Source organism: Diospyros lotus, chromosome 15 (assembly GCF_014633365.1).
Source record: "Diospyros lotus cultivar Yz01 chromosome 15, ASM1463336v1, whole genome shotgun sequence".
Classification (NCBI taxonomy): Eukaryota; Viridiplantae; Streptophyta; class Magnoliopsida; order Ericales; family Ebenaceae; genus Diospyros; species Diospyros lotus.
In genome coordinates, this window is record NC_068352.1 from 23,879,648 (window position 1) to 23,903,704 (window position 24,057).

Here is a 24,057-nt window from a genome sequence, read left to right on the forward strand (position 1 = left end):
CTCTTATAGAGAATATAGATAAGTCTTTATCTTTTGCGACATTCCTGAATTGATTATTAGAGTTATCAGTTTTTGCTTTTTCATTGGGAATACCTCGCTAGAGAAGTTCTCGGGAGATCTCCATGTCTTGTAATTCTTCCTTCCTTCTTCCTCCTTCCTTTACAGGATTGCCTTTGGAGAGTCTTTGAGAGACCCCCTTCAGTGTGAAAGGTCTCCTAGGCCCTCCTATGACAGTCTTCTCTGGCCCTTTTGGGTCTTCCTTTTCCTGGGTTTGGGCTTTTATTCTTAGACTATGATGACCTGTGACACATCAGATAAAAAGTTCGGATTTGTGACAAATGATGTCAAAATTATTCAAAAATACAATTGGGTGTTTAGTTATGTGGTTTTTATTCAACTATTTCTAGATACGGGTTAGATGACATCTCCTCAAAAATATTTGTTCATGGAAAAGGATAATTTGGCATTTGACTTATCTTTTCTAAATTGATTGTTGATTTAAATTTTTATGCTACTTGGTAGTCAGTAATCACTACAAAGAGATATAATTTCACTTAATAGAAGGATAACTTGGGCAAACCTTATCTCTAAACTCGAGAGATTAATTAATGAATACACTAAATACTCGTAAACAAAGAAACTCTATTATTTCGCAATAGCTTGCAAGTGCAAGTTCTAGACTGCAAGCGAGATGTCTTGAGGCTGGCATTGATGGAAGTCTAAAATTGTCGTAGCTGGCAAACATTAATTAATTTGTCAATTCCGTAACAGGCTTCTCTTGCTTTTGCTTTTGTTGGTGGTTCTACGAAGCACTCAAATCAAAATTATCTTTTCTAAACGTTGCTTTCAAGCTGTTCATTTTGCAAGGATTTTCTTTCAACTTCCAAGTGAGAAAACTTAAGCGAGAGAGAGAGAGTTAGAGGTCTCAAAAATGAGGATGAGCATAATCCATGGGGCCATAAGGCTGAAACAAGTCGGCCAAGAACCCTTTCTTCCTCCTAGGGTTCCATCCCATGTCCTTGCACAGCTGATCATTGTACCATATGTGGAGCCCTCCTATGCATGATCTGCTGAAGTATCTCCCCGAGTATTCCTTCTTGTACTTGTCCCACTCCGCCACATCTCTCTCCATCTCTACGATGCTCGGCAGCTTGAACTTCCCGTCTAGCAGCTCCGCCAGCCACCGGCACCTCATCTCCGACGTGTACAGGTTCGCTATGCTCTCCGAGAACCCTATTATCGCCAGCTGTGGAATCCTCGGATGGATGCATTCCCTTGCAAAATTCATCGTCACAAATTAATAAGTTAATATAATTTAATTACAGTTAGAGCGCATAAATAAACTACTTGAGTTGATTGAAAATGGGTCCTGCTGTTGGGGAATAGTCAAATTATTGAAAACGTGTCCAATGTAGCATCTCTATGAAAACTATTGTCGAATCGTTAATGTAAATATTGAGGGACCTGATATTAACAAATGATATTAGAGCTGCTTAGCTTCCCAACCTGTACAATGGAAGAGCTATATCAGGAGAGCCGGCGATGCAATCCTGGAAGGTTGGGGACACGAAGATTCGTCTCAACTTTTCGAGGCCTTTGAAGCCGGTGGCCAAAATGACGACGTCCATCTCTAGAGCTTCGTCCTCGCCGTCGACCAGAATGCCTTGTTTGCAGAAGCTGAAATTTTGAGCTTTCTTCAACCGGATGCTTCCTTTCTCCACCCTATCGTAGAAATCCTCCGGCACCGTCGACGTCGTGCAAGAACTCAGTTCTTGCAAAAACCCGTGCTTCGGCACCATCCCAAACTTGGAAAGACGAAGTTTGCGGCGGATGTGTGTTTCCATGAATTTCGCTAATCCCCATCTCTGACGAACATTTAACAGTGACGATTGACAGACGTATACTTAACAGTGACAATTAATGGATTGATGAGAGAGATTCGGGTTTATACCACCGGAGTGAGTAATGTTGCGAGGACACTGAAAAGAAGGCCTTCGCCGGGTTTGTGAACGGAGAGCTCGGAGAAGCGATTCAAATACAGATACGCGATCGAAACTCCCCACGGCTGATAATCCGGCACGTTCCAGTGCTCTGTTCTGTAGATAACCGTGCAGGGAAGACGACGATCGTCCGCCTCTGCAACCCAAATTTCACAGAGAATTAATTTCTTGAATCAATTAATTGTATCAGGTTACATCGATCTTTGATAATGTGCTCTACCATTGGCAGAAGAGCACTCGACGGCGATGTCCAGAGCCGACTTCTGGAGGCCGACGACGGCGACGCGCTTCCCTTTGACGAGATTCTGAGCGGCGGCGTCATCCATGGCGGCGTAGTCCATGGAGTGGATCACCGTCCCGTCGAACGCTTCCAGGCCCTTGCCGGACGGGAAGTCTGGAATGTTCGGAATCCCGCTGAACCTTCCGACGCACAGGATTAGAAAATCTACTTGATAAACCTGCTTCACCGCCATGAAAATGCTCGAGTAAAGCTAAAGAAAATTGATGATTTTGCATTGATATGATATCCTCTGCATCCCTAGTAATAAGAGAATAACACCATATAATAATATACAATATTTAGAGAGTCTCGATTTCGGGTTTCCACACAACTATGTCCTTAATTTTGTGTAGACTTGAAGATTTAATTGAGACAAAATTACGATCTTGTTAGCAATTAATGGTAAAATCATAACTTTTATCGATCTTTCCTCGTCACAAACAGCTATTTTTTTACCTCTGTGGAAAGGTTTCCAGTGTGTTGGACGGTGATATTCCACTTCCCTTTAGAGGCAAAAGGGTCACCGGAGCCGCCCCAAAGCGCCCAGGCTGCCATCTCCTTCTCCGGCGGTCCTTCAAAAGCGACGCTCAACACCTTAGACCGGAACTTAACGTGCCGGAGCAGATCAAAGTGACGAGCATACAACTCTATGTAATCAAGAACTTGCCGGCCATCCGGGTAGAGCTCCGTGACCGACTCCGGCCAGGGGAAATCCGAGAACTGGTAGAAGGGTTTGGGCGTCTGCAGCTTGGTGGTCCGAAATGTGGCGGTCCAGACGCCGCCGATGCTGCTCTCCTCCTCGAACACGATGGGACGGAAGCCCTTGGAGAGCGCGTACTTGCAGGCCAAAAGGCCGCTGACTCCGGCGCCGACGATGGCCACCTTCTTCTCCATCTGGAAACCGGTCAGATATTTCCGGCGGCTTCGAATTCACAGCTAACACTTTAGCCACCATCCTCCAATGTATATGTATATATAGGACAATGATGGCGCAGCTGTTACCTACGCTTGCTCTAACTTCATTTAAACCAAATCAATGTACAGAATAGGAAATTTTACCTTTTTTTTAAATTAAAAAAAAAATACTACTTACACAAACAATTAATCTATTCGATGAGGTTAAAATACAAAAATATTCTTACTTAATTTATCATTGTTGTCTCCAGATGAAACTACCGGGTTTATCCGGTATTGGTGGGCTCCATAAAATTGTAAAGATAAAGACAAGCAATGAGGTGTCTTATCATAATGAAAATTATTAATTAGATCATACCAATTTCGGAATGACTAATGATTAGATGATCGCAGAATCAAATTAGAAACAAACTTTATATATATATATATATATATATTTTAGATAAAAAGGATAAGGGGGCTGCGGCTGTAGTCGAAGTATCTCTTTGAAGTTTGAACCTGGAATCATTCAAAAAGGGAGGATTTTTTTTTTTTTTTAAATTAAAAGATGCAAGTAATTATCTAAATAGAAAATTCTGGTAATAAATAAATTTGCCTTAATTGTTTTGGCCAATGGGTTACACTTGCTTCCACAACTCTCGTGGTCCAAAACCACTTTTTAATTTGTTCTCTTGTTTTGCCCATTAGTCTCCTCCCACTTTTTAGATTCTTTGACTTTAGTTAGAATGTGATCAATTTTAATATTTATTAAATAGACAGACTTAAACTTTCGTGTCAATAAGTTAAGAAATGAATTGAGGTGGTGATGTTAGGAATTGCACCGTCGTCGGAGAGTTGCGGGCACGAGGTGCTATCTCCCCCGTGCCAGCCGCACTTCCAGCCGGCCACCTCCTGAATGCTATCTTCTCCATGCGAGCCGCACATGCAGCCCACTTCCTTCCATACACGTGTACTATATGCCCCGCGCATTAGATTGTTCCTACCTATGAAGCACCAACACGACTTGAAGAGGTTGTTTTGCTGTGTCTGAATCATTTTTTGTTTTAAAAATTTAAAAAACAATTTGAAATATTTTTTGAATTATTTTTGTAATAAGTGAAAAGTTTCATACCAATTCACAAAATTTATAAATTTGTCAAAAACGCGTTTCGACAATTAGCTCCCACTTTCACCTCACGCATGGATGCTGACGATCAACCTCATTTTTTCCTCTTCTTTTCTTTCTATATTTCTTTTTTTTTTCTTCTTCCAATGCTTCAAATTCGAAACCCGAAATCCCCTTTTGCTACTCCGATGTTCCCTCATTGTCATTGTTGTGCCCTCTTTCGATTCCGATTGTCATTCCCCCATTTTCTCGCTTCCAAGTTTCTCACTTTTGGCTCCATTTCATTGGCCGAAAATCACCCCTCAATCAATTGTGAATCCAGAAGATTGAGCCACCATTGTCGTGCTCGCTTTTCTTGTCGTCGGTCGTTCCTATTCTAAGAGGCTGTTTGGCTTAGCAGTTTGACCGCTTTTAAGCTGCTTATGCAGCGTATACACTATATAGCGTTTTATTATTATGTGTTTAGCAATAACAATCAGCTGAAAACCTGTGTAGTTTAAAAACTATTGCAATAGTGTTTTACAAAAGCTGGTGCCCCCAACTTTGGCAAAAAACGCTATACAGTTGACCGACAAAAATACTATTCTGCCCTCAAGTTCATTTTCTTCTCCTCCTTTGCTCTCCTCTTGTCATCTTCCCTTTGCTTCTAGCCATTACTGCCGCTGCCGCTGCCGCTGGGCTGTTGCCGTCGCCCCTCGCTTCGATCTGCCGTCGCTGTCGTCCAGCTGGGCTGCAGCCGTCACCCCTTCCCTAGATCCGCCATTGGCCGCTGTTCTTCTCGCGCAGGTGCAGCATATATATATATATTATGTTATATATCCACTGTTCTTACTGTTCTTCGGCCGCGACATATATATATTATATGTTATATGTTATATGTATATATATAACACAAAATAATATATATTATTATTATATACAATATATATAATATATAGTAATATTGTATTAATAGATTTTTAATAATTATATATAATTTATTAATATTTAATAATAAAATTTTACATCATTTAACATCATGTCTATTTTAATCTTTTTGTCAAGTTTTAATAACTTATCAGTTCTTTCAAACCAAACACATAAATATTAACTAACAGTTTAAAAGCATATTTTTCCAAACACATTATCAACTTAAACACTACACAACTTTTATACTAACAACTACCCCACTTAAAAGCTCTACTAAAAAACGGTAAGCCAACAGCCTCTAAGTAACCCCCTTCTCTCTCTCCATTCATTCTACATTCGTATATTTAAAGTAGACACAGGCATGAAAAACTTCCCATCCACCTATAGATTTGTTGACGGGGAACTATAATTTCATCTCGGTGGAAATTAGTTAGGTATTGCATACTTATACATATATACATATATATATATTCTGTGTTGTAGAATGGCATTACAAATGCCTAAGAAAATATTATGGCTGTGGTTACTTAGTAATTAGGAAATGGATGTGTTTTGGCATGAAATTTAGATTTGTGAGCTTTCTAATTAAGGAGTCTGTTGATGGCAATCTGGTGACGGTATTTTTCCCCCTTGATGATTTGAACATGGATGTCCATCTTGTTAGAACAATGCCCCCTTTCAACTTAAAATTCCAGAAGATATTCAAGTTGTATTCGGAGAAACTTTACAACTATTTACTTTATCTTTCAAAACCTTTTTAGGATATACACTATCATTGTGGGCTAAGCTAATGTTCTTGGTCACATAAGGCAGTGTAATGGTGAGTGATTCTCTGAATTTCCATTAAAGGAAAATGTTCAACTGCTATCACAATCAAATGTTGATTCAAATAAGAGTAAAGCTGGTTTCCTTGTTTTGTAGCATAACTGTCGTCATTAAGAAGTTGTAGTTTCTAGACTAGGGCTCATTTCAACTTTTAGCTCTTATTTTCTTTCTTCTTTTTATTTTTCTTATTTTCCACGTTACATGGGCTTTTAAAAAATCTTTGGAGTACGCATGTTGGACCCTTGACACAGAATATGTCTGACTTTCTAATTTGCATGCACCTAATTAACAAATAGTTCACGTAGTAGTTCGCTATGAAAGTATATCCCCTTGCAGCACTTATAGTCATATACTTGTATATCCACATATAATTGCACATAAATTTTCATGGGTAAAGGTTTTTAAATTGTGGACTGTTGCTTTTATAATGCCATGAATATTGTTCCTGCTTAATTTCTTTGTTTCTGCTTAAAGATCAGAGTTTGAATTCTCAATGATGATGATCTTCTGTTTTTGTTTTATTTATTTATTGTGCTCTTGATGAATGCCATGATGTCAAATATTATGAACTCTATATTTGATCCTATAGTGATTTATTAATTTAACTCATAGTTCATATGGTCATTCAACTTCAAGTTCAGGATCTAGTAACGGTATTGCATCAAAAAATAAGGATGAAGAAAACAGTCCATTATGGAAATATGTGACTAAAATTGAGAAAATGGAAGAAGGAGAGAGTAGTTGGAAATGGATTGTAACTTTTGTAGTTTACAAAGATTTAGAACATAAGCAAGAGTTAGAACTCATCTATTAAATATCAGTGGGAACATGATTGTTTGTTGTAAAAAAGTGAGTCCTAAAATTATAGTTGAGATTAAAAAAGTTGAAGAAGAAATTGTAGAAAGACTGTCAAATTCAAAAACTAAGCAAGTGCTATTATCAATTAGTAGTGTTTCTATGGGACATTCTTTGTCTATACATGAATCAAGAGTTTTAGAACAGTTAAAGAAGAGAAAAATTATTGATTCACCTATTGCTAGATCTTTTAACATGCAAACTAGAGCATAATTAGATGTTGAGATTACTAGAATGGTATATACTTGGGGTTTGCCTTTTAATCTTGCTAGAAACTCATATTATTTGAGTTCTTATTCATTTGTTGCTAATCATCTATTGGTGGTTATGTGCCTCTGGGTTATAATAAGTTGATGATCACATTACTTTAATAAAAAAAGACAAATGTTGAAAAATTGTTGGAACCTATTAAAAGTACTTGGTTGGAAAAAGGTGTTAGCATTGTTATTAATGGTTGGAGTGACCCAAAGAGAAGGCCTTTGATTAATTTTATGGTTGTTTCTAAAAATGGTTCAATGTTTATTAAATATTTAAATTGTTTAAGTGAAGTAAAGGATAAATAATTTATTACTAATTTGATCAAAGAGGTAATAAATGAAGTTGATGACTAAAAAGTTGTGTAGATCATTACTGATAATGCTGTTAATTGCAAGAGGGTTGGGGAAATAATTGAAGGTTTGTTTCCACATATTTATTAGACTCTTTGTGTTGTCCATACACTCAATCTTGCTTTAAAGAATATATGTGCAGCTAAAAATTTAATCAAGAGACATGATGAGTGTCATTGGATCACTGAAGTACATGGAGATGGTTTATGATGCACGGAAACGGCTCGGAGGCGCCGTTTCGGCGTTTCCGAACCGTTTCCCGTTTCGGAAACGGGAAAAAACGGCCCGAAACGTTTTCGGGCCGTTTGTGTAATTTTCATAAACTTCTGGGCCGTCTCAGCAATTAATGAGTTTTGCTGGAAACGCGTTTCCAGACTTTCAGCCGCTTCCAATGGCTTGAAAAAAAGCCCTAACCCCCTAATTTTTTCCTTTCCTCCTCCTCCTCCTCTTCTTCTTCCTCTTCTTCCAGTTCGAGTTCGATCGCCCTCGCCCTTGCCGCCATCTGCTTCTAGTCCGGTTGCTTCGTCACTCTCGCCATCGTCTGGTTCGTCGTTCTCGCCACCGTCTGGTTCGTCGCACTTGTCGCTGTCTGGTTCGTCGCACTTGTCGCTGTCTGGTTCGTCGCACTCGCCATCAGCTTCGTCGCACTCGCCGTTAGCTTCGTTTCGGTGCTCCTCCTCGTCTGCTTCCAGTGCCTCCCCGTCTGCTTCCAGCACCTCACTTCGTGACCTCGTCGTCGTGCCGTCGTGTCGTCTTCTGCTTCATCGCCCTCATCGCCATCAGCTTCGTCGCACAGTGTTAGCTTGTATAGTTGTATGTATTTAATTTAAGTGAGTTTTGTATCCAATTAACGTGTTGTATGCAATTACAGTGTTGTATGTTTATTGTTTATATTTGATTTTTTTTATTTTTTTATATTAAAAATTATATTTATAAAAAAACCCCTATAGTTTTTAAATTTACAGTTTGCCCCGCGTTTCCGTTTCCTACCTTTTTAGAAAAATGCCGTTTTCACGTTTTCGTTTCCTATCGGAAACGTCTCCCGTTTCCATTTCCGTTTCCGTGCAACCTAGGAGATGGTTTGGTCATAATTTTTTTTTTTTTTATAATGAATTATTCAATGAGATTGATCATGTTCAATCGATATAGTTCTTTGGCGTTGCTTGTAGTTGCTGACACTCAATTTGCTTCCATTGTTATCATGCTTAAAAGATTTCAACTTCTTAGATGTGCACTTGAAGCAATGGTTATATATAAGTGATGAATGGGCACAATATTGATTAGATGATGACCAAGGAAAAGCTTGATTTGTTCGTAAATTAGTTGTGAATGAGAATTGGTGGGAAAAAATTAATTACATTCCACTTTCACTACATCTATTTATGACATGATCAGAGTTTGTGAAACAAACAAGCCATGCCTTCATTTGATTTATGAGATGTGAGATTCTATGCTTTGCAAGATGAAGAATGCTATTTATGATCATGAAGGAAAGCTACAAAGTGATTTTTCATTATTTTATCATGTCATTCATCATATTCTTCTTACTTGTTGGACAAAACATAGTACTCCATTATATTACCTAGCTCATTCATTAAACCCGAGGTAATTTTCAAATTTAATCTTCATTTTTCACTAATTCAATACTCTTTGTATTACTTATTTTTTATTTTTAAAATTTTATTTATTTTGTCTTTTAAAAATACTATAGTGACAAATGACTTCAAGAGAGAGAAGGTAGAATGCTTCCATATATGGATGGTGAGGTCTCCAAAGAAAGAATTAAATGTTTAGGAGAATTTTTCTTAATGAAGATAAGTGTACTATTGCTAAGGATGAGTTTGTTGATTTTTCTCTCAAAAGTGGGCTATTTAGAGATTCAGATCCTATCTGTAGCAAGTATGACACGGAACCTAGGAAGCAGTGGGCATACTATGGTTCATCTTCTCTTTTGCTTCAAAAGTTAGCTTTTAAAGTGCTTGGACTCTACTTTTTCCTTTTGTTGTGAAAGGAATTAGAGTACTATTCTTTCGTTCATTCATGTAGAAGGAATAAATTAACTCCAAAATGTGCAGAGGATTTAGTCTTTGTTCATAACAATCTTTGTCTTTTAGCAAGGAGTACCTCTCAATATTATGATGAGAAGACAAAAATGTGAGATGTAGGTGGAAATGAATTTGGGAGTATGAAAGATTTGGGACTATAGTGTAATTTTCACAGTTATGAGTGACCAAATCAACTGCAGGAATGCCCTGAAATCAAGATATCTAAGGAAAAAAAATATGAAATTGACGAGCGTTCTCGAGATTATTTTCGATATAGTTGTGATTCAGGCTGAAAAATCGAATTGTCGTAGGGGACATTCAGGAAGTCAATGAAACCCTAGGGTGGCTCTAGTTTTGCGTAATGATAAATCCTGAACTAGTTTCGGGATGAAACAATGGTCCCGTGAGGGCGCGAGGACAAAATCGTCCTTATCGAGTAAGTTTAAGTTATTAATTTTGGATTTTTAGTGTTGTGCATTAGCCTTCTCCAAAAATCCCTTCTTGATATTTATAATGGAGCTTCCAACGGATCTGTAATGGCTAGAAAAAATTCGATCGTTGGACCCGAGAGTCGACTTCTCTAACGCTAGAGTCGACTCTTCGAAAAACACCATTGCTGCTAGGTCAATTCTGCATCAAACTGCTTTGAGTGGGTTGCCTCTAGCTTTGCAAGGGTCGACTCTAGCTTAAGGGCAGTCGACTTTATATATACAAGAGTCGACTTCTGAGGTCAGATTTTATAGAAAATAGATTTTATATATATAGCAATTGTTTGAAGACATACATCATATAACATATATACATTACAAGATATTTACATTTAAGTAAATGTCCTTATTTTATTTTATTTATATTTTACCTTCCGTTTACTTTAATACACAAATGTAAATAAGAAAGTACCCCCTATTTGGATTCAATAAAAATATCTAAAAAATTAAAATTCAAGTAAAAAAGAAAGTAGAATTTTGGTTTTAGTATAAAATCAGAATTTAGCAATTTTACCACCCCAAAATGCATATCTTCTATTTCTTGAAAAAATCATTAAAAATCATTTTAACAACAATAAATATTAGCTATCGAAATACCGAGAGATAATTTTCCAAAATGAAAACATTTCCTTATATGTCCCTTATAATACACTAATATTTCAGACTTAGAGAAATAACATTTCTTGGTTCATTTTAATACACAAAATACGGTAATACTTTAGACATATCAAAAATCCATTAGAGGTTTAAATATACCAAAAATAGTTTTACTAAAATTATATTTTGTTAATCATCAAAACACACAGTAGGTTGATTGGAGCAATTTGGCTCAATAAACTCCATGGCTACAAATGGAGTGTGTTATATGCAATGAGGGATGGCCAAGGCAATGAGGAGAAGCTGTGGATTGCCTATAAATAGAGGGACAAATTGAGATCAAATGAAGAAGAGTGAAGAAACAGAGGAAGCAAAAAGGAAGCAGCTGAGCGTGGTCATGGCAGCAGAAGGCGGAGGCAGCAAGCTCGGCGGCGAGGGTGGCCGACTGTTTGGCAGGTGGTTAGTGGCCGAAGGCGATCGGGGTTGGCCGTACCCATTAGGCAGCAGCCATGGTAGTGTGGCAATCAGCGAAATAGGGACGGTAACGACCTGAGGAGGTGGAAGTTGGAAGCATGCAGAGGTGTATAGGTGTCAAAAGGGCCGGCCCGGCCCGGTCCGGCCCGAGTCGGCCCACGAGCTTTTTAAACGGGCCGGGCCGGGCCCGAGCCCTTTTATCATTGATAGGGCCCGGCCCGGCCCACGGCCCCCCTACAAAGGGGCTGGGCCGGGCCGGGCCGGGCCAGCCCGTGGGCTAGAGGGCCGGGCCGGGCCCTTAGCCCACGGGCCTAACGGGCCGGGCCCGGTGGGCCCGGCCCTTTTTTTTCTTTTTTTTTTTAAATAATTTTTTTAAAAATAATACACATAATATATACATATATAAAAATTAATTTGTTTCTTTTTAAAATATTTTCTATCTTAATTCTTAAGTTTTAAATATTATTTCATTAATTTATATTCCTTATAATTTTTTTTGTGAATTGATATGAAAAATAATGTACATATAAAAAAGGAGAATGTTTATTTATAATTTAAATATATAAAAAATTTAACTTAAAAATTTTAAATAAATTAATTGATGGTTATTATTTATATATATTGCGAAATTAAATTTTTTAATATCCAATATCAATAATTACTAAATAATAACAAAATTAAAAAAAAAATGAGTAAGGGCCTTACTGGCCCATAAGGGCCTCATGGGCCCGGCCCATAAGGGCCCAACGGGCCACGGGCCGGGCCGGGCCGGGCCCTTAAACGGGCCGGGCCGGGCCGGGCCGTGGGCCCAATTTCTTTGGCCCAGCCCGGCCCCCCAATGGGGGCCGGGCCAGGCCCGGCCCGTATGAACAGTAACGGGCCGGGCCAAAGCCCGGCCCGCGGGCCGCCCGGCCCTTTTGACACCTCTACAGAGGTGGCCAGCAGTGGCACGTAGTGGCGCTGGCATGCGGAGGCGGGATGGTAGATCGGGATTGTCAGGGTTTAATTTATTCTGTGTATGTTGCATGATTGTTGAAAAAAAAAAATTCCTAAAATCTCGAGTTAACACACGCTTTGGAAACACTAAAACAAATCAATGTTTTAGCGACGAAAAATTGCATCACTAAATTTTTTAGTGATGGAATTTTTTTAGCGATGGAATCAGCGACGGGGGTTGTACCCGTCGCTAATCAGCGACAGGATTGACCCGTCGCTAAATTTTAATTTTTTTAATTTTTTTGCAATGAGGTTGACGTCGTCGCTAAATTAAAATTTTTTATTTAATTAATTTTATTTTTTTTAGAAACGAGGTTGACTCCGTTGCTAAATTTTTGTTTTCTTATTTAATTTTTTTATTTTTTAGCGACGGGTTAACCTCGTCGCTAAATTTTAATTTTTTATTTATTTATTTTTATTTTTTAGCAACGAGATTGACCCCGACACTAATTTTGTCGCTAAATTCAACCCCAAAATTCAACATGCGCTAGGGCCTAGCCTCCCCTCATTTGCACCACATGGCAGCTCTAGGATATTACTCCCAGCTATTATTTCAAACTCTCTACCAAAGTAGAACTCCCAACCTCTCATGACCAAGTTTCGCGAGCGAGCCAATCGATTTGGAAGGCTCCTTATTTATTGATGTATATAAAATATATTTATAGTATTCTCTTTCAAATATTTCAGAGTTATATTTATACACCAAAATTTTTCAAATTAATTTAATGATATTAATTTTAATATTAATGTTAGTAAAGGGAAATTAATATTAATTTTCATTTTATTTTGTTACTAATTTAAATAAAACTTTATTAATTATTATATTATCAATGAAAAATTATGTTTTTATTTTGATTTTAATTTGTAATATGTTTAAAAAATTATTAGTTTAATGTTTACTAATATTAATGTTAGTAAAAATTATTATGATATGTTTAAATGTAAAATTTTTAATTTTTTATTTAATTTTTAGCGACGGGGGTTGACCCCATCGCTAAATTTTATTTCTGTATTTAATTTTCTTTTATTTTTTAGCGACGAGGTTGACTCCGTTGCTAAATTTTAATTTTCTATTTAATTTTTTTTATTTTTCAGCAACGGAGTTGACTTTGTCGTTAAATTTTAATTTTTTTATTTATTTTTTTTAGTTTTTAGTGATGGGAGTGACCCGTCACTAAATTTTAATTTTTATCTATTTTTATTTATTTATTTTATTTTTTAGCGACGGGGTTGACCCGTCACTAAATTTTAATTTTTAATTTTTTATTTTTTTATTTTTTATCTACAGGTTTGACCTTGTCCCTAAATTTTAATTTTTTTATTTAATTTTTTTTGTTTTCAATGACTAGTTGACTCGTCGCTAAATTTTAATTTATTTATTTATTTATTTTTTGGCTACAGGAGTGACCCTGTCGCTAAATTTTAATTTTTTATTTAATTTTTTATCGATGGGTTGATCCCGTCGCTAAATTTTAATTTTTTTATTATTTTTTTCTTTTTTAGCAACCGGGTTGAGCCGTAGCTAAATTTTTATTTTTTATTTAATTTTCTTTTATTTTTTAGCCACAGGGTGAACTTTGTCCCTAAATTTTAATTTTTTTATTTAATTTTTTTTATTTTTTAGAGAACAGATTTTCGTTGCTAAATTTAGGGACGAGTATTCCGTCGGTAAATTATTATTATTATTTTTTTATAAAATTAGCGACAGAATTTCCGTCGCTATCTGTCACTAATTAGTGACGGAATAATTTTGTCAGTAAAAACTATTTTTTTTTTAGTAAAAAACGAAACTTTACATCATGACTCTGACTCAATCAGGATATTAGTTAGTAGAGGGACTGTAACGCCCTGCTTTCTTGGGCGCGTTATAAATTGGGACAATTTTGGAACAATACATATATTTTTTATCTTTCAAACTAATCCTAAATCGCATCATTCCTCGCGTCCGTCCTAGAATTCCCATACATTTATCTCGAAAGAGAATTATAATCATTATACATATCGAGTGTAAAAGCAATGATCGAAACCTGATATCTTAACATTGATAATAAATCAATTCTTACATCATCGTTCCTCAACATAACTTAATACAAAGCATAACTAATATTAACCCAAATAAGGTTATATATCATTATTTCTCAAAACGTTCAGAATTCAAAATAGCAAAACTTAAATACATAGACTATATTACATACATTTCATTCTTCATGCACTCTACTAAGTGCCATTTCATGCCTCATTTATCTTCGTATCAGCTACAATCTCCATCTGGAACGTTTAAATATTCCAGGGGCAAAACCCAAGTTAGATGATGAATCATCTAAGTAAGAGTACATAATGCTATATCATGTGTGTATGCAATGTCTTTCATCGTAGGTGTCAACTGCATTTCTCATGCTATCTACCATTCTTACGGCCACCTCTTTCAAAGCCAGGGTGTCTGGAGACACCCTTGGTAGCGGTGTCAGTTCGTACTCTCTACGACCTCAATGCGCGTGATCAATGATACCAACATGTACATATGCATTTCATAGTCATGTCATGTATGCAGTTTATGTGATGGATACATATCAGGACATGTCAATATGATGAAAACATTCCCGAGGATTGGGTTTTTTAAACATAAATCACTTACAATCAAGCATTTCTCCATAAAACTAACTTTAATTGGGAAGTACCACTTATCTTCTCAAGCCTATCGAGCTACCTTGATATTCGTGCCTTGCCTCTTGTACCGCCTCAATTTGCATGCCAACCTTGAAACATGTGCCTGAACTATTTTCTGACCCAAAATCTTTGGAATATTAGTAAATATCCAAATCCCATTTTTCTAGAATTTTCTAGGATTTTTCGACATTTTTTCTCTATTTTTTTCCCTTTTCTTTTCTTTTTCTTTTTCTTTTCCCTTCTCTTTTTTTTCCTCCTTCTTCCTTGTTCACCTTCTTCTTCCCTGTTTCTTCAACCTACGAACCAACCATGCCATTCTTCCTTATTTCCTTATTTCTTCTTCTTCTTCTTCTTTTTCTCCTTCTCTTCCTCCTCATTCTTCACTGTGCGACCTGCGAACCAGCTTCCCCCAGCCGGTGCATCACCTGCTGCCACCACCTTTGCCGACTGCTGCCGTCGCCCTCAGTCGCAACGGACCATTGCCGAGCTGCGCACCACACCCGCGGCCACCATGGGTAGCCTCCCCTGCCTCGTGCCCGGCCACGAGCTCAAGGCCATGGCTGCCATGGCCATAGGTTTGCCACTTCCGGCTGCATCCCTTGCTCTCGCCAGCCACCGTGAACCTTGTTGGGCCATCATTCGCTTGCTGAAAGCTGGTCGCGACCACTGCCGGCCGTGGCTGCCTGCTTCATCGCCGCAGCAGCTTGCGACCATGGCTGCCGCTTGCTGTTGCGACCTGTTTCGGCCCTCCTCGTGGCTGCCTTCAGCCACTAACAACTCTCTCTCAATCTCCTTCCAGCTTCTCCTCAATCACCTCGGTCATTGCTTTGCAACTCTCTCTGCTTCTTCCCCATTTGCTACCATTTATCTCTGTTTATAGGCCCATGCCACAGCCTCACGCCATGCCTCAACCCATCCCTCAATGCGTATAGTACACTCAAGTTGCAGCCACACGTCACCTATTGCGTGTAAATCCATCCAATGTTGCAGGTCATGGGGTTGCAGGACATGGCGAAATTGCAGGGGCTACGCTTACATCATGCATACATATATATATTTTATACTAAAATAATTATAGAAAAATACATATTAAATCCTCAATTTTATCATAATATCACTTGGGTAATTCTAACTATGCCCTTAAACTTCAACTTAATTTGCATTAAAATACCAAAAACGCAAAATTAATAATTTCAAAACTTAGTCGAAAAGGATGATTCGTCCAAGTGTCCTTACCGGGCTGTTGTTTCATCTCGAAACCACTGAAGGGTTGCTCATTACGCAAAACTAGAGCCCCATTAGGGTTCCGTTGATTTTTCGGGAGCCTCCTACAACGATTCGGTTTTGCAGCCTAAATGGCCTGCATTTTAGCTGTATCGAAAGTCGTTCCCGATTTGATTTCTTTCGATACCATAAATCTTATCTCGGAACGCTCATCGAGACCATATAATTTTTCTTAGATAATTTCACTCCGAGACATTCCCTGCAGTCGATTCGACAACTTAATTTATTGTTAAACTGATCTTTCAGTATTCTAAACTTATCGAAATTACGTGGCGACCTTATACAAACCTGGGATATATCAGGGACTATAGTGCACGATAATCAAGGAGGCTTAATAGATTCATCTGAAATTAAACTTCATTGCTGTTAGGATTGTCCTGAGTCTTGACTAAAGAATACTCAAGATCTTTTAGGATATTCTACAGATTTTGAGAGATCATTTTAGTAGGTCGGAGTGTTTGACTAACGTCAAGGAGTTGACGTGTCATGATCGATTTTGTTAGTGTTGTGTGGCCTAATATTAGATTTTGATGATATCTAGCGGGTTTATTTGTAATGCATTAATTATATTTTTATATAAATAAATAAAAGGCAATGCTTTCTTCATTTATATTTTCTTCAATCAGTTATATGAATGAGTCTCTAGATTTTCTATGTAAAAATCTTATTCTCAAGGTGTTGAGACTATGTGATCGGATTCTCTGATAACATAACTTCTTAAATTGTTCCTAATGCTTAGATTCTTTGGATAGGGACTCTGATTAATAGAATATGGATTAGCACAAGGGTTACTATCTCATTTGGTATAGGGATACTGATGGGAGGATGGTGTGCCACGTGCCATATGACATGAGATCTCGCTAGTAAATTTATGGGTGGTGGATGGGGAATGATTAGCCAAATGTGACGCCGATGACTAACCACATGGCCTTGTGGATAATGGTCATGTTATTAGGTTGCTTTAGTGTGTTGATCGTTAGATTTGAACCAGTATGGTTGTTTGTGTATTAGTTATGAATGAGTCAAATCATCTAATTGGGAGGTGGGAACGTTCATCTATGTGGTTTCGTATTACTGACATATAGAGATGTGTTGGGAATAAGATCTGTCGGCTTTGTCGATAATTGATGGGGTGAATGTCCTATGTGATATACTATTGATGTGACAGAATAGTCTCATGCCAGGGTAGATTGAATGTCAAGAAAAGTGTTTTATGAGGTATCATCTAATCATATTAATGAGGTCTGACACATAGTTATTGGATTTGTGAATTTGTCACTCCATGACTCTCGTTTCCAGCAGGATGTTACGTGATGGAAATAATTAATACATGGCAATCGCCAACTAAAATAAATTCACTTGAAGTGAGAATTTACTATGACCTACATTGTTCTAAACCACTGTTATGCGCTATTTAGAAACTCTCGGAACGTCATTGGGATTTGGAGAAGTTCCGATGATAAGTCAAAGAATTAACCGATATCAAAAAGGGTTTCAGTGTTATTTGATTACTAGCAGGTAGTGAATCTAGAAAATCACACACCATATAGTGTTGTATTTGATATCGATATCGTGTACCCAAAATGTCTATGAAAGTGATAGGTCAAAAGTTGACTTTTAGCCCCTGCATAGTACAAAGTGCATAGTGCAGTGTATTATTAAAGGGAGGGGTTTCGCGGATGTGAGAATAAATCAAATGGGGAGAAAAAGAAAAAAAAAAGAGAACAAAAATGATTAAATAAGGCAGAGGCCCTGCCTCAGCCTTTTCTCTAGCACTTTCTCCCCCTCACATGCTGCTCTTATCTTTTTCTTTCTTATTCCTTTAAAATTCTTTTGCTGTCACATAAATATTTTACGTGTAATTATTACGCGTAAAATTTTGAGATATGGACACCGGTAATGAATAGATCCTCTGTGTTTAGCACGGGAAAAGGTGATCGAAATGATATCTTACTACATATTAGGTGTGGATAAACTAAGACCACCGTAATATGAGGTGGATATAATCTCAGTACATAAATTATTTTTGTACCCCAACCTTATATCAGACAGAATGTATGTATTTATTTATGTATTCAATTATTGAATATGCGTGTTATTTAAATACTCAATCTATGTATGGTGTGCATATTATATTTCACTGCATGTATCTAATACATGGTAAAAATTTTAATTTTACTGATACCACCATACTAATAATTCTCTTCAGATACATGATTTGTGAATCTAAAAAGTCACATGCATAATGAATAATATATCAAATTAGTGAACCGCTATTGTTAGTGTTTTTCTCCTCATTAAGGAGTTAATGATGTAGGGTGCAGGTAAGTATATATTAACTTGATGCATGGACCAACATATATGGGAGATCGCTAAGTGTCTGCTCATATAACATTGTATGCTTATGAGGATGTTTTGACTACGCATAAAGTTCACTTGTCTCATTATATTTTGGGGTTTAGTTTTCAGTGTCACTGCTAGTTGTACCGCCCTAGCTATTGGTATTGCTCCCTGCCTCGATAAAACTGAGTATGGGAGAAGGTATGAGTTTTAATTTGTCAAGGGAGATATTTATCTTCTCAAGACAATTCCAATAAATTAGATTTATAAAGCTACCAGAGATGAGCATGGGATCGTTATAAACATAGAAACTCTATTATTTCACAATAGCTTCCGAGTGCAAGTTCTAGACTGCATGTGAGATGTCTTGAGGGTGGCGTTGACGGAAGTCTAAAATTGTCGTAGCCGACAAACACTTGTCAATTAATTCCGTACGTAACAAGCTTCTCTTGCTTTTGCTTTTGTTGATTCTACGAAGCACTCATCAAAATCATCTTTTCTAAAAGTTGCTTCAAGCTGTTCATTTTGCAAGGATTTTCTTTCAATTTCCAAGTGAGAAAAATTAAGCGAGAGAGAGAGAGTTGAGGTCTCAAAAATGAGGATGAGCATAATCCATGGGGCCATAAGGCTGAAACAAGTCGGCAAAGAACCCTTTCTTCCCCCTAGGGTTCCATCCCATGTCCTTGCACAGCTGATCATTGTACCATATGTTAAGCCCTGCTATGCATGATCTGCTGAAGTATCTCCCCGAGTATTCCTTCTTGTACTTGTCCCACTCCGCCACATCTCTCTCCATCTCTACGATGCTCGGCAGCTTGAACTTCCCGTCTAGCAGCTCCGCCAGCCACCGGCACCTCATCTCCGACGTGTGCAGGTTCGATATGCTCTCCGAGAACCCTATTATCGCCAGCTGTGGAATCCTCGGATGTATGCATTCCCTTGCAAAATTCATCGTCACAAATTAAGTTAATATAATTTAATTACCGTTAGCGCACATGAATAAACTACATGAGTTGAGTGAATATGGGTCCTGTTGTAGCATGTCTATGAAAAGTTAAAGTTACCTAACAGAAAGAAAAAAAAAAAAAAAGGTACAGATTAAATAAAATTATATAAGTATTGTGGAATCGTTAAGGAAAATATTAAGGGACCTGATATTAACAAATGATATTACAGCTGGTTAGCTTCCCAACCTGTACAATGGAAGAGCTCTATCAGGAGAGCCGGCGATGCGATCCTGGAAGGTTGGGGACACGAAGATTCGTCTCAACTTTTCGAGGCCTCTGAAGCCGGTGGCCAAAATGACGACGTCCATCTCTAGAGCTCCGTCCTCGCCGTCGACCAGAATGCCTTGTTTGCAGAAGCTGAAATTTTGAGCTTTCTTCAACCGGATGCTTCCTTTCTCCACCCTATCGTAGAAATCCTCCGGCACCGTCGACGTCGTGCAAGAACTCAGTTGTTGCAAAAAACCGTGCTTCGGCACCATCCCAAACTTGGAAAGACGAAGTTTGCGGCGGATGTGCGTTTCCATGAATTTCGCTAATCCCCATCTCTGACGAATAGTTAACAGTGACGATTGATCGAGACGTATACATAACAGTGAAAATTAATGGATTGATGAGAGAGATTCGGGTTTATACCACCGGAGTGAGTAATGTTGCGAGGACACTGAAAAGAAGGCCTTCGCCGGGTTTGTGAACGGAGAGCTCGGAGAAGCGATTAAAATACAGATATGCGATTGGAACTCCCCACGGCTGATAATCCGGCACGTTCCAGTGCTCTGTTCTGTAGATAACCGTGGAGGGAAGACGACGATCGTCCGCCTCTGCAACCCAAATTTCAGAGAGATAATTAATTTCTTGAATCAATTAATTGTATCAGGTTACATCGATCTTTGATAATCTGCTCTACCATTGGCAGAAGAGCACTCGACGGCGATGTCCAGAGCCGACTTCTGGAGGCCGACGATGGCGACGCGCTTCCCCTTGACGAGATTCCGAGCAGCGGCGTCATCCATGGCGGCGTAGTCCATGGAGTGGATCACCGTCCCGTCGAACGCTTCCAGGCCCTTGCCGGACGGGAAGTCTGGAATGTTCGGAATCCCGCTGAACCTTCCGACGCACAGGATTAGAAAATCTACTTGATAAACCTGCTTCACCGCCATGAAAATGCTTCAGTAAAGCTCAAGAAAATTGATGATTCTGCATTGATATGAAATCCTCTGCATCCCTAGTAATAAGAGAATTACACCATATAATAAATAATACACAACTATGTCCTTAATTTTGTGAAGACTTGAAGATTTAATTGAGATAAAATTACGATCTTGTCAGCAGTCGTAAAATCATAACTTCTATCTATACACAATTTCATGTATCAAGTCCGTGATCGATCTTCCTCGTCACAAACAGCTATTTTTTACCTCTGTGGAAAGGTTTCCAGTGTGGTGGACGGTGATACTCCACTTCCCTTTAGACGCAAAAGGGTCACCGGAGCCTCCCCAAAGCGCCCAGGCTGCCATCTCCTTCTCTGGCTGTCCTTCAAAAGCGACGCTCAACACCTTAGACTGGAACTTAACGTGGCGGAGCAGATCAAAGTGACGAGCATACGACTCTGTGTAATCGAGAACTTGCCGGCCATCCGGGTAGAGCTCCGTTACCGACTCCGGCCAGGGGAAATCCGAGAACTGGTAGAAGGGTTTGGGCGTCTGCAGCTTGGTGGTCCGAAATGTGGCGGTCCAGACGCCGCCGATGCCTCTCTCCTGCTCGAACACGATGGGACGGAAGCCCTTGGATAGCGCGTACTTGCAGGCTAAAAGGCCGCTGACTCCGGCGCCGACGATGGCCACCTTCTTCTCCATCTGGAAACCGGTCAGAGATTTCCGGCGGCTTCGAATTCACAGCTAACACTTTAGCCACCGTACTCCAATGTATATGTATATATATAGGACAATGATGGCGCAGCTTTTATCTAGGTTTTTTTTTTTTTAATTACGCTTTATTACTATTGTTCTCAGCTATCCTACTCTATAACTATAAATTGTAAAATGTGTCCAAATGATTAGATTGATAAATCTTGATACTATTAATGTCATTCCCAAAATTTTTCTCTAGATAAAAGTATTTTACTTCTCATAAGAAATCGAACCTATATTGAGAGCTCCAAATAAGCTTTCAGTCTACCCCTTTGTCACTCAAGTATATCTGGGCAACTGTTAACTATGCTTTCTCAAACCTCATTTAAACCAAACCAATGTACCAAACAGGAAAAAATTACTCCCTGTGCAGTGGTTAGCAAAGAAAGCGCCAATGTGAATTCTTCCATTCAAATTTATTTTTTTTGTATAATTATTGTAAATCAGATTTAAATTTATTGACCGAATAGCTGGGCGGGAGGGCATCCCAAGAATAGAAAAATTTGCTCTCTTTTTTTTTTTTTTGTAAAATTTAAAAATCACATAAAATGATTTGATCTGGTTTTAAGCTTCATTAAACTGCCAAATTAGCGGCCCACAAAACCTATTTTTTTTTAGTTTTAATTTTTTATTTAGTCACAAAATTATAAATTCTAGTTAAAAGCTGCTCACCAATTATACCACCACATTAATGGAAGTTGTAATGATAAGACAAACAATGACGTGTTTTATCGTAATGAAAACTATTAATTAGTTTATAATAATTTCAGAATGATTAATGATTTAAATGATCGCAGCAATCAAATTAAAAACACAAGAATCTTGGTCTATGATGCTTGTATGAAAATTGTATGAAAATTTTAAAGGATCTTGCTATTTGGATAGAATCGGTTCAAGTAGAATTATTTTTTTTTGTCATTTTAATTATTGATGTTAGGATAATTATGTCATTTAACATTTTATTTATCAACAATATCCTCTCCCCTCACAATTCAAAATTTTATTCTCTCTCTTTCTTGTTAAATTTAAATTTTAGTCTCTCATATCATTTAATGAATTTTTAGAATTTCAAGAATTACAATGACTTTAAATACGGATTATTCTACTTTATTTGAATTGTTTGACGCATGAAATCACTAAAGACATTAAATAATAAAAATATCAATAATAAAACTTACCCAATAATTCAGGTAAACCTCAATTTCTGGCGAACTGCATCTAAATGCAATCCGCCAGATGCAGTTACAGCCCGTGCATCCCAGCGGGTTGCATATATGATGTCGTCCGCCAGATGCACTGGCGAACTGCATCATAGATTCAGTGTCACTAAAAGAAGGTAAATATGCATGCACTTGGTCGAAATTTATTTGTTACGCGTGAGCACATTGAGAAGGGGGCGTGAGTTTTGTGGAGAGATCTATACACTCACCCCTGTAAGCTCATGTCGGGTAACATATTGTTATTTAACGTGGGCAACATAACAATTATATTTGTTGAGATGTCTCGGCTCTCAATTTACATTTAAAATTTTTTATATTTACTGAATTCAATATTTTTTATCACACAAAAATATAAATTCTTAGCAAAAAAAAAAAGTGATACATTTGTAAGATATGTGTACCCTTTAAATTAATTAAGACAGTAGATCTTAAGTTTGGTTCTTTCACTTGTTTAAGCGATTATTTGTTATAAAATTTACAATTTAACAAGAGGAGAGCTAATAATGTTGTTTTGCTATCACGAGTTGATATTTATTTATTCTTAAAATGAATATTGTATCTAATAGGCATTTCCCAGCGGGCGGCATATATGGCGGATTGCATCATATATGCAGCCCCTGTGCATCCCAGTTATGATGTAGCCCACCAATACTACATGCAATCCGTCTAATATGGGTAGACTTTAATGTAGACGAAGTCCGTCCGTTCAATTCGAGGCAATGCGGTAATTTTAAGATGATAATATTTTTACGATTTGATGTCTTTAGTCATCCCGTGCGTCAATTAATTCGGACAAAGTAAAATAATCTATGAATGAAATAAAATAGAAGGAGAATGCAAAGAGAATATATTAATTACGGTCAATCTTGTGCTACAACCTAAGTGTCATAATTGTCATTATTCATTTTCATAACTAATTTTGTTTGCTTTGGAAATGTGCAGCTTTAATGTGTTGGACAGTAATTTTAGGCGGGAGTTTTAAGTAAAGAAACATACGAGTGAAAAGTTAGAATTTTTATAAGGTTAAAATTGTCTTTCTATTTTGTTTAATATAATTAAAATAATATAAAACAAGCATTGAATGTCTTTTTATCTGGATAGATTCTATCCAAATAAATTTACCAAATTCTAAAATCATATTAGAGACAAACTTTATTATATATATATATATAGCATAAGGGGGCTGCGGCTGTAGTCGCAGTATCTCTTTGAAGTTTAAACTTGAAATCAATCTTGAAAATAACGATACGATGGAAATATCAATATTATGATTTGATGAAAATATCAATAAAAATACGAATATTGACGTAATATTTATGAAAAATGTAAAAATTTAGTTAAAAATATAATATTTTTTAATAAAATTTTTAGTAATATTAAAATAATTATTTTTAGAATCAAAAACCACATTATATCAAACAAATAACAACTAAAAGGTCTAAATATGGATATAATATATAAACGAGCTATATAAAAAATTAAAAAGTTTCTATTAAAATTTTTCAATTTATTTGCATCACACAAGTCATGTAAAT

General features: G+C 37.4%; 2 protein-coding genes across 3 annotated transcripts; both read right to left on the reverse strand.

The window, feature by feature from the left end:
* Positions 1-505: 505 nt before the first annotated feature.
* On the reverse strand, positions 506-21,307 carry LOC127792610 (probable flavin-containing monooxygenase 1). 2 transcript variants are annotated; one of them, XM_052323177.1, is made up of 6 exons: positions 21,237-21,307; positions 2,737-3,162; positions 2,221-2,458; positions 1,952-2,136; positions 1,507-1,865; positions 506-1,274 (listed from the first exon to the last, which is right to left on the reverse strand). In XM_052323177.1, exons 1-6 carry the CDS (start codon positions 21,246-21,248, stop codon positions 926-928), a joined length of 1,569 nt encoding a protein of 522 aa, XP_052179137.1. In that variant the 5' UTR covers positions 21,249-21,307; the 3' UTR covers positions 506-925. The 2 variants fall into 2 exon arrangements, with proteins under 2 accessions (XP_052179137.1, XP_052179136.1); XM_052323176.1 differs by lacking the exon at positions 21,237-21,307 and having other exon boundaries at positions 507-1,274; positions 2,737-3,274.
* Positions 18,555-21,313, reverse strand: LOC127792611 (probable flavin-containing monooxygenase 1). The gene is made up of 5 exons (XM_052323178.1): positions 20,811-21,313; positions 20,300-20,537; positions 20,029-20,213; positions 19,582-19,940; positions 18,555-19,326 (listed from the first exon to the last, which is right to left on the reverse strand). Exons 1-5 carry the CDS (start codon positions 21,246-21,248, stop codon positions 18,978-18,980), a joined length of 1,569 nt encoding a protein of 522 aa, XP_052179138.1. The 5' UTR covers positions 21,249-21,313; the 3' UTR covers positions 18,555-18,977.
* Positions 21,314-24,057: the final 2,744 nt, after the last annotated feature.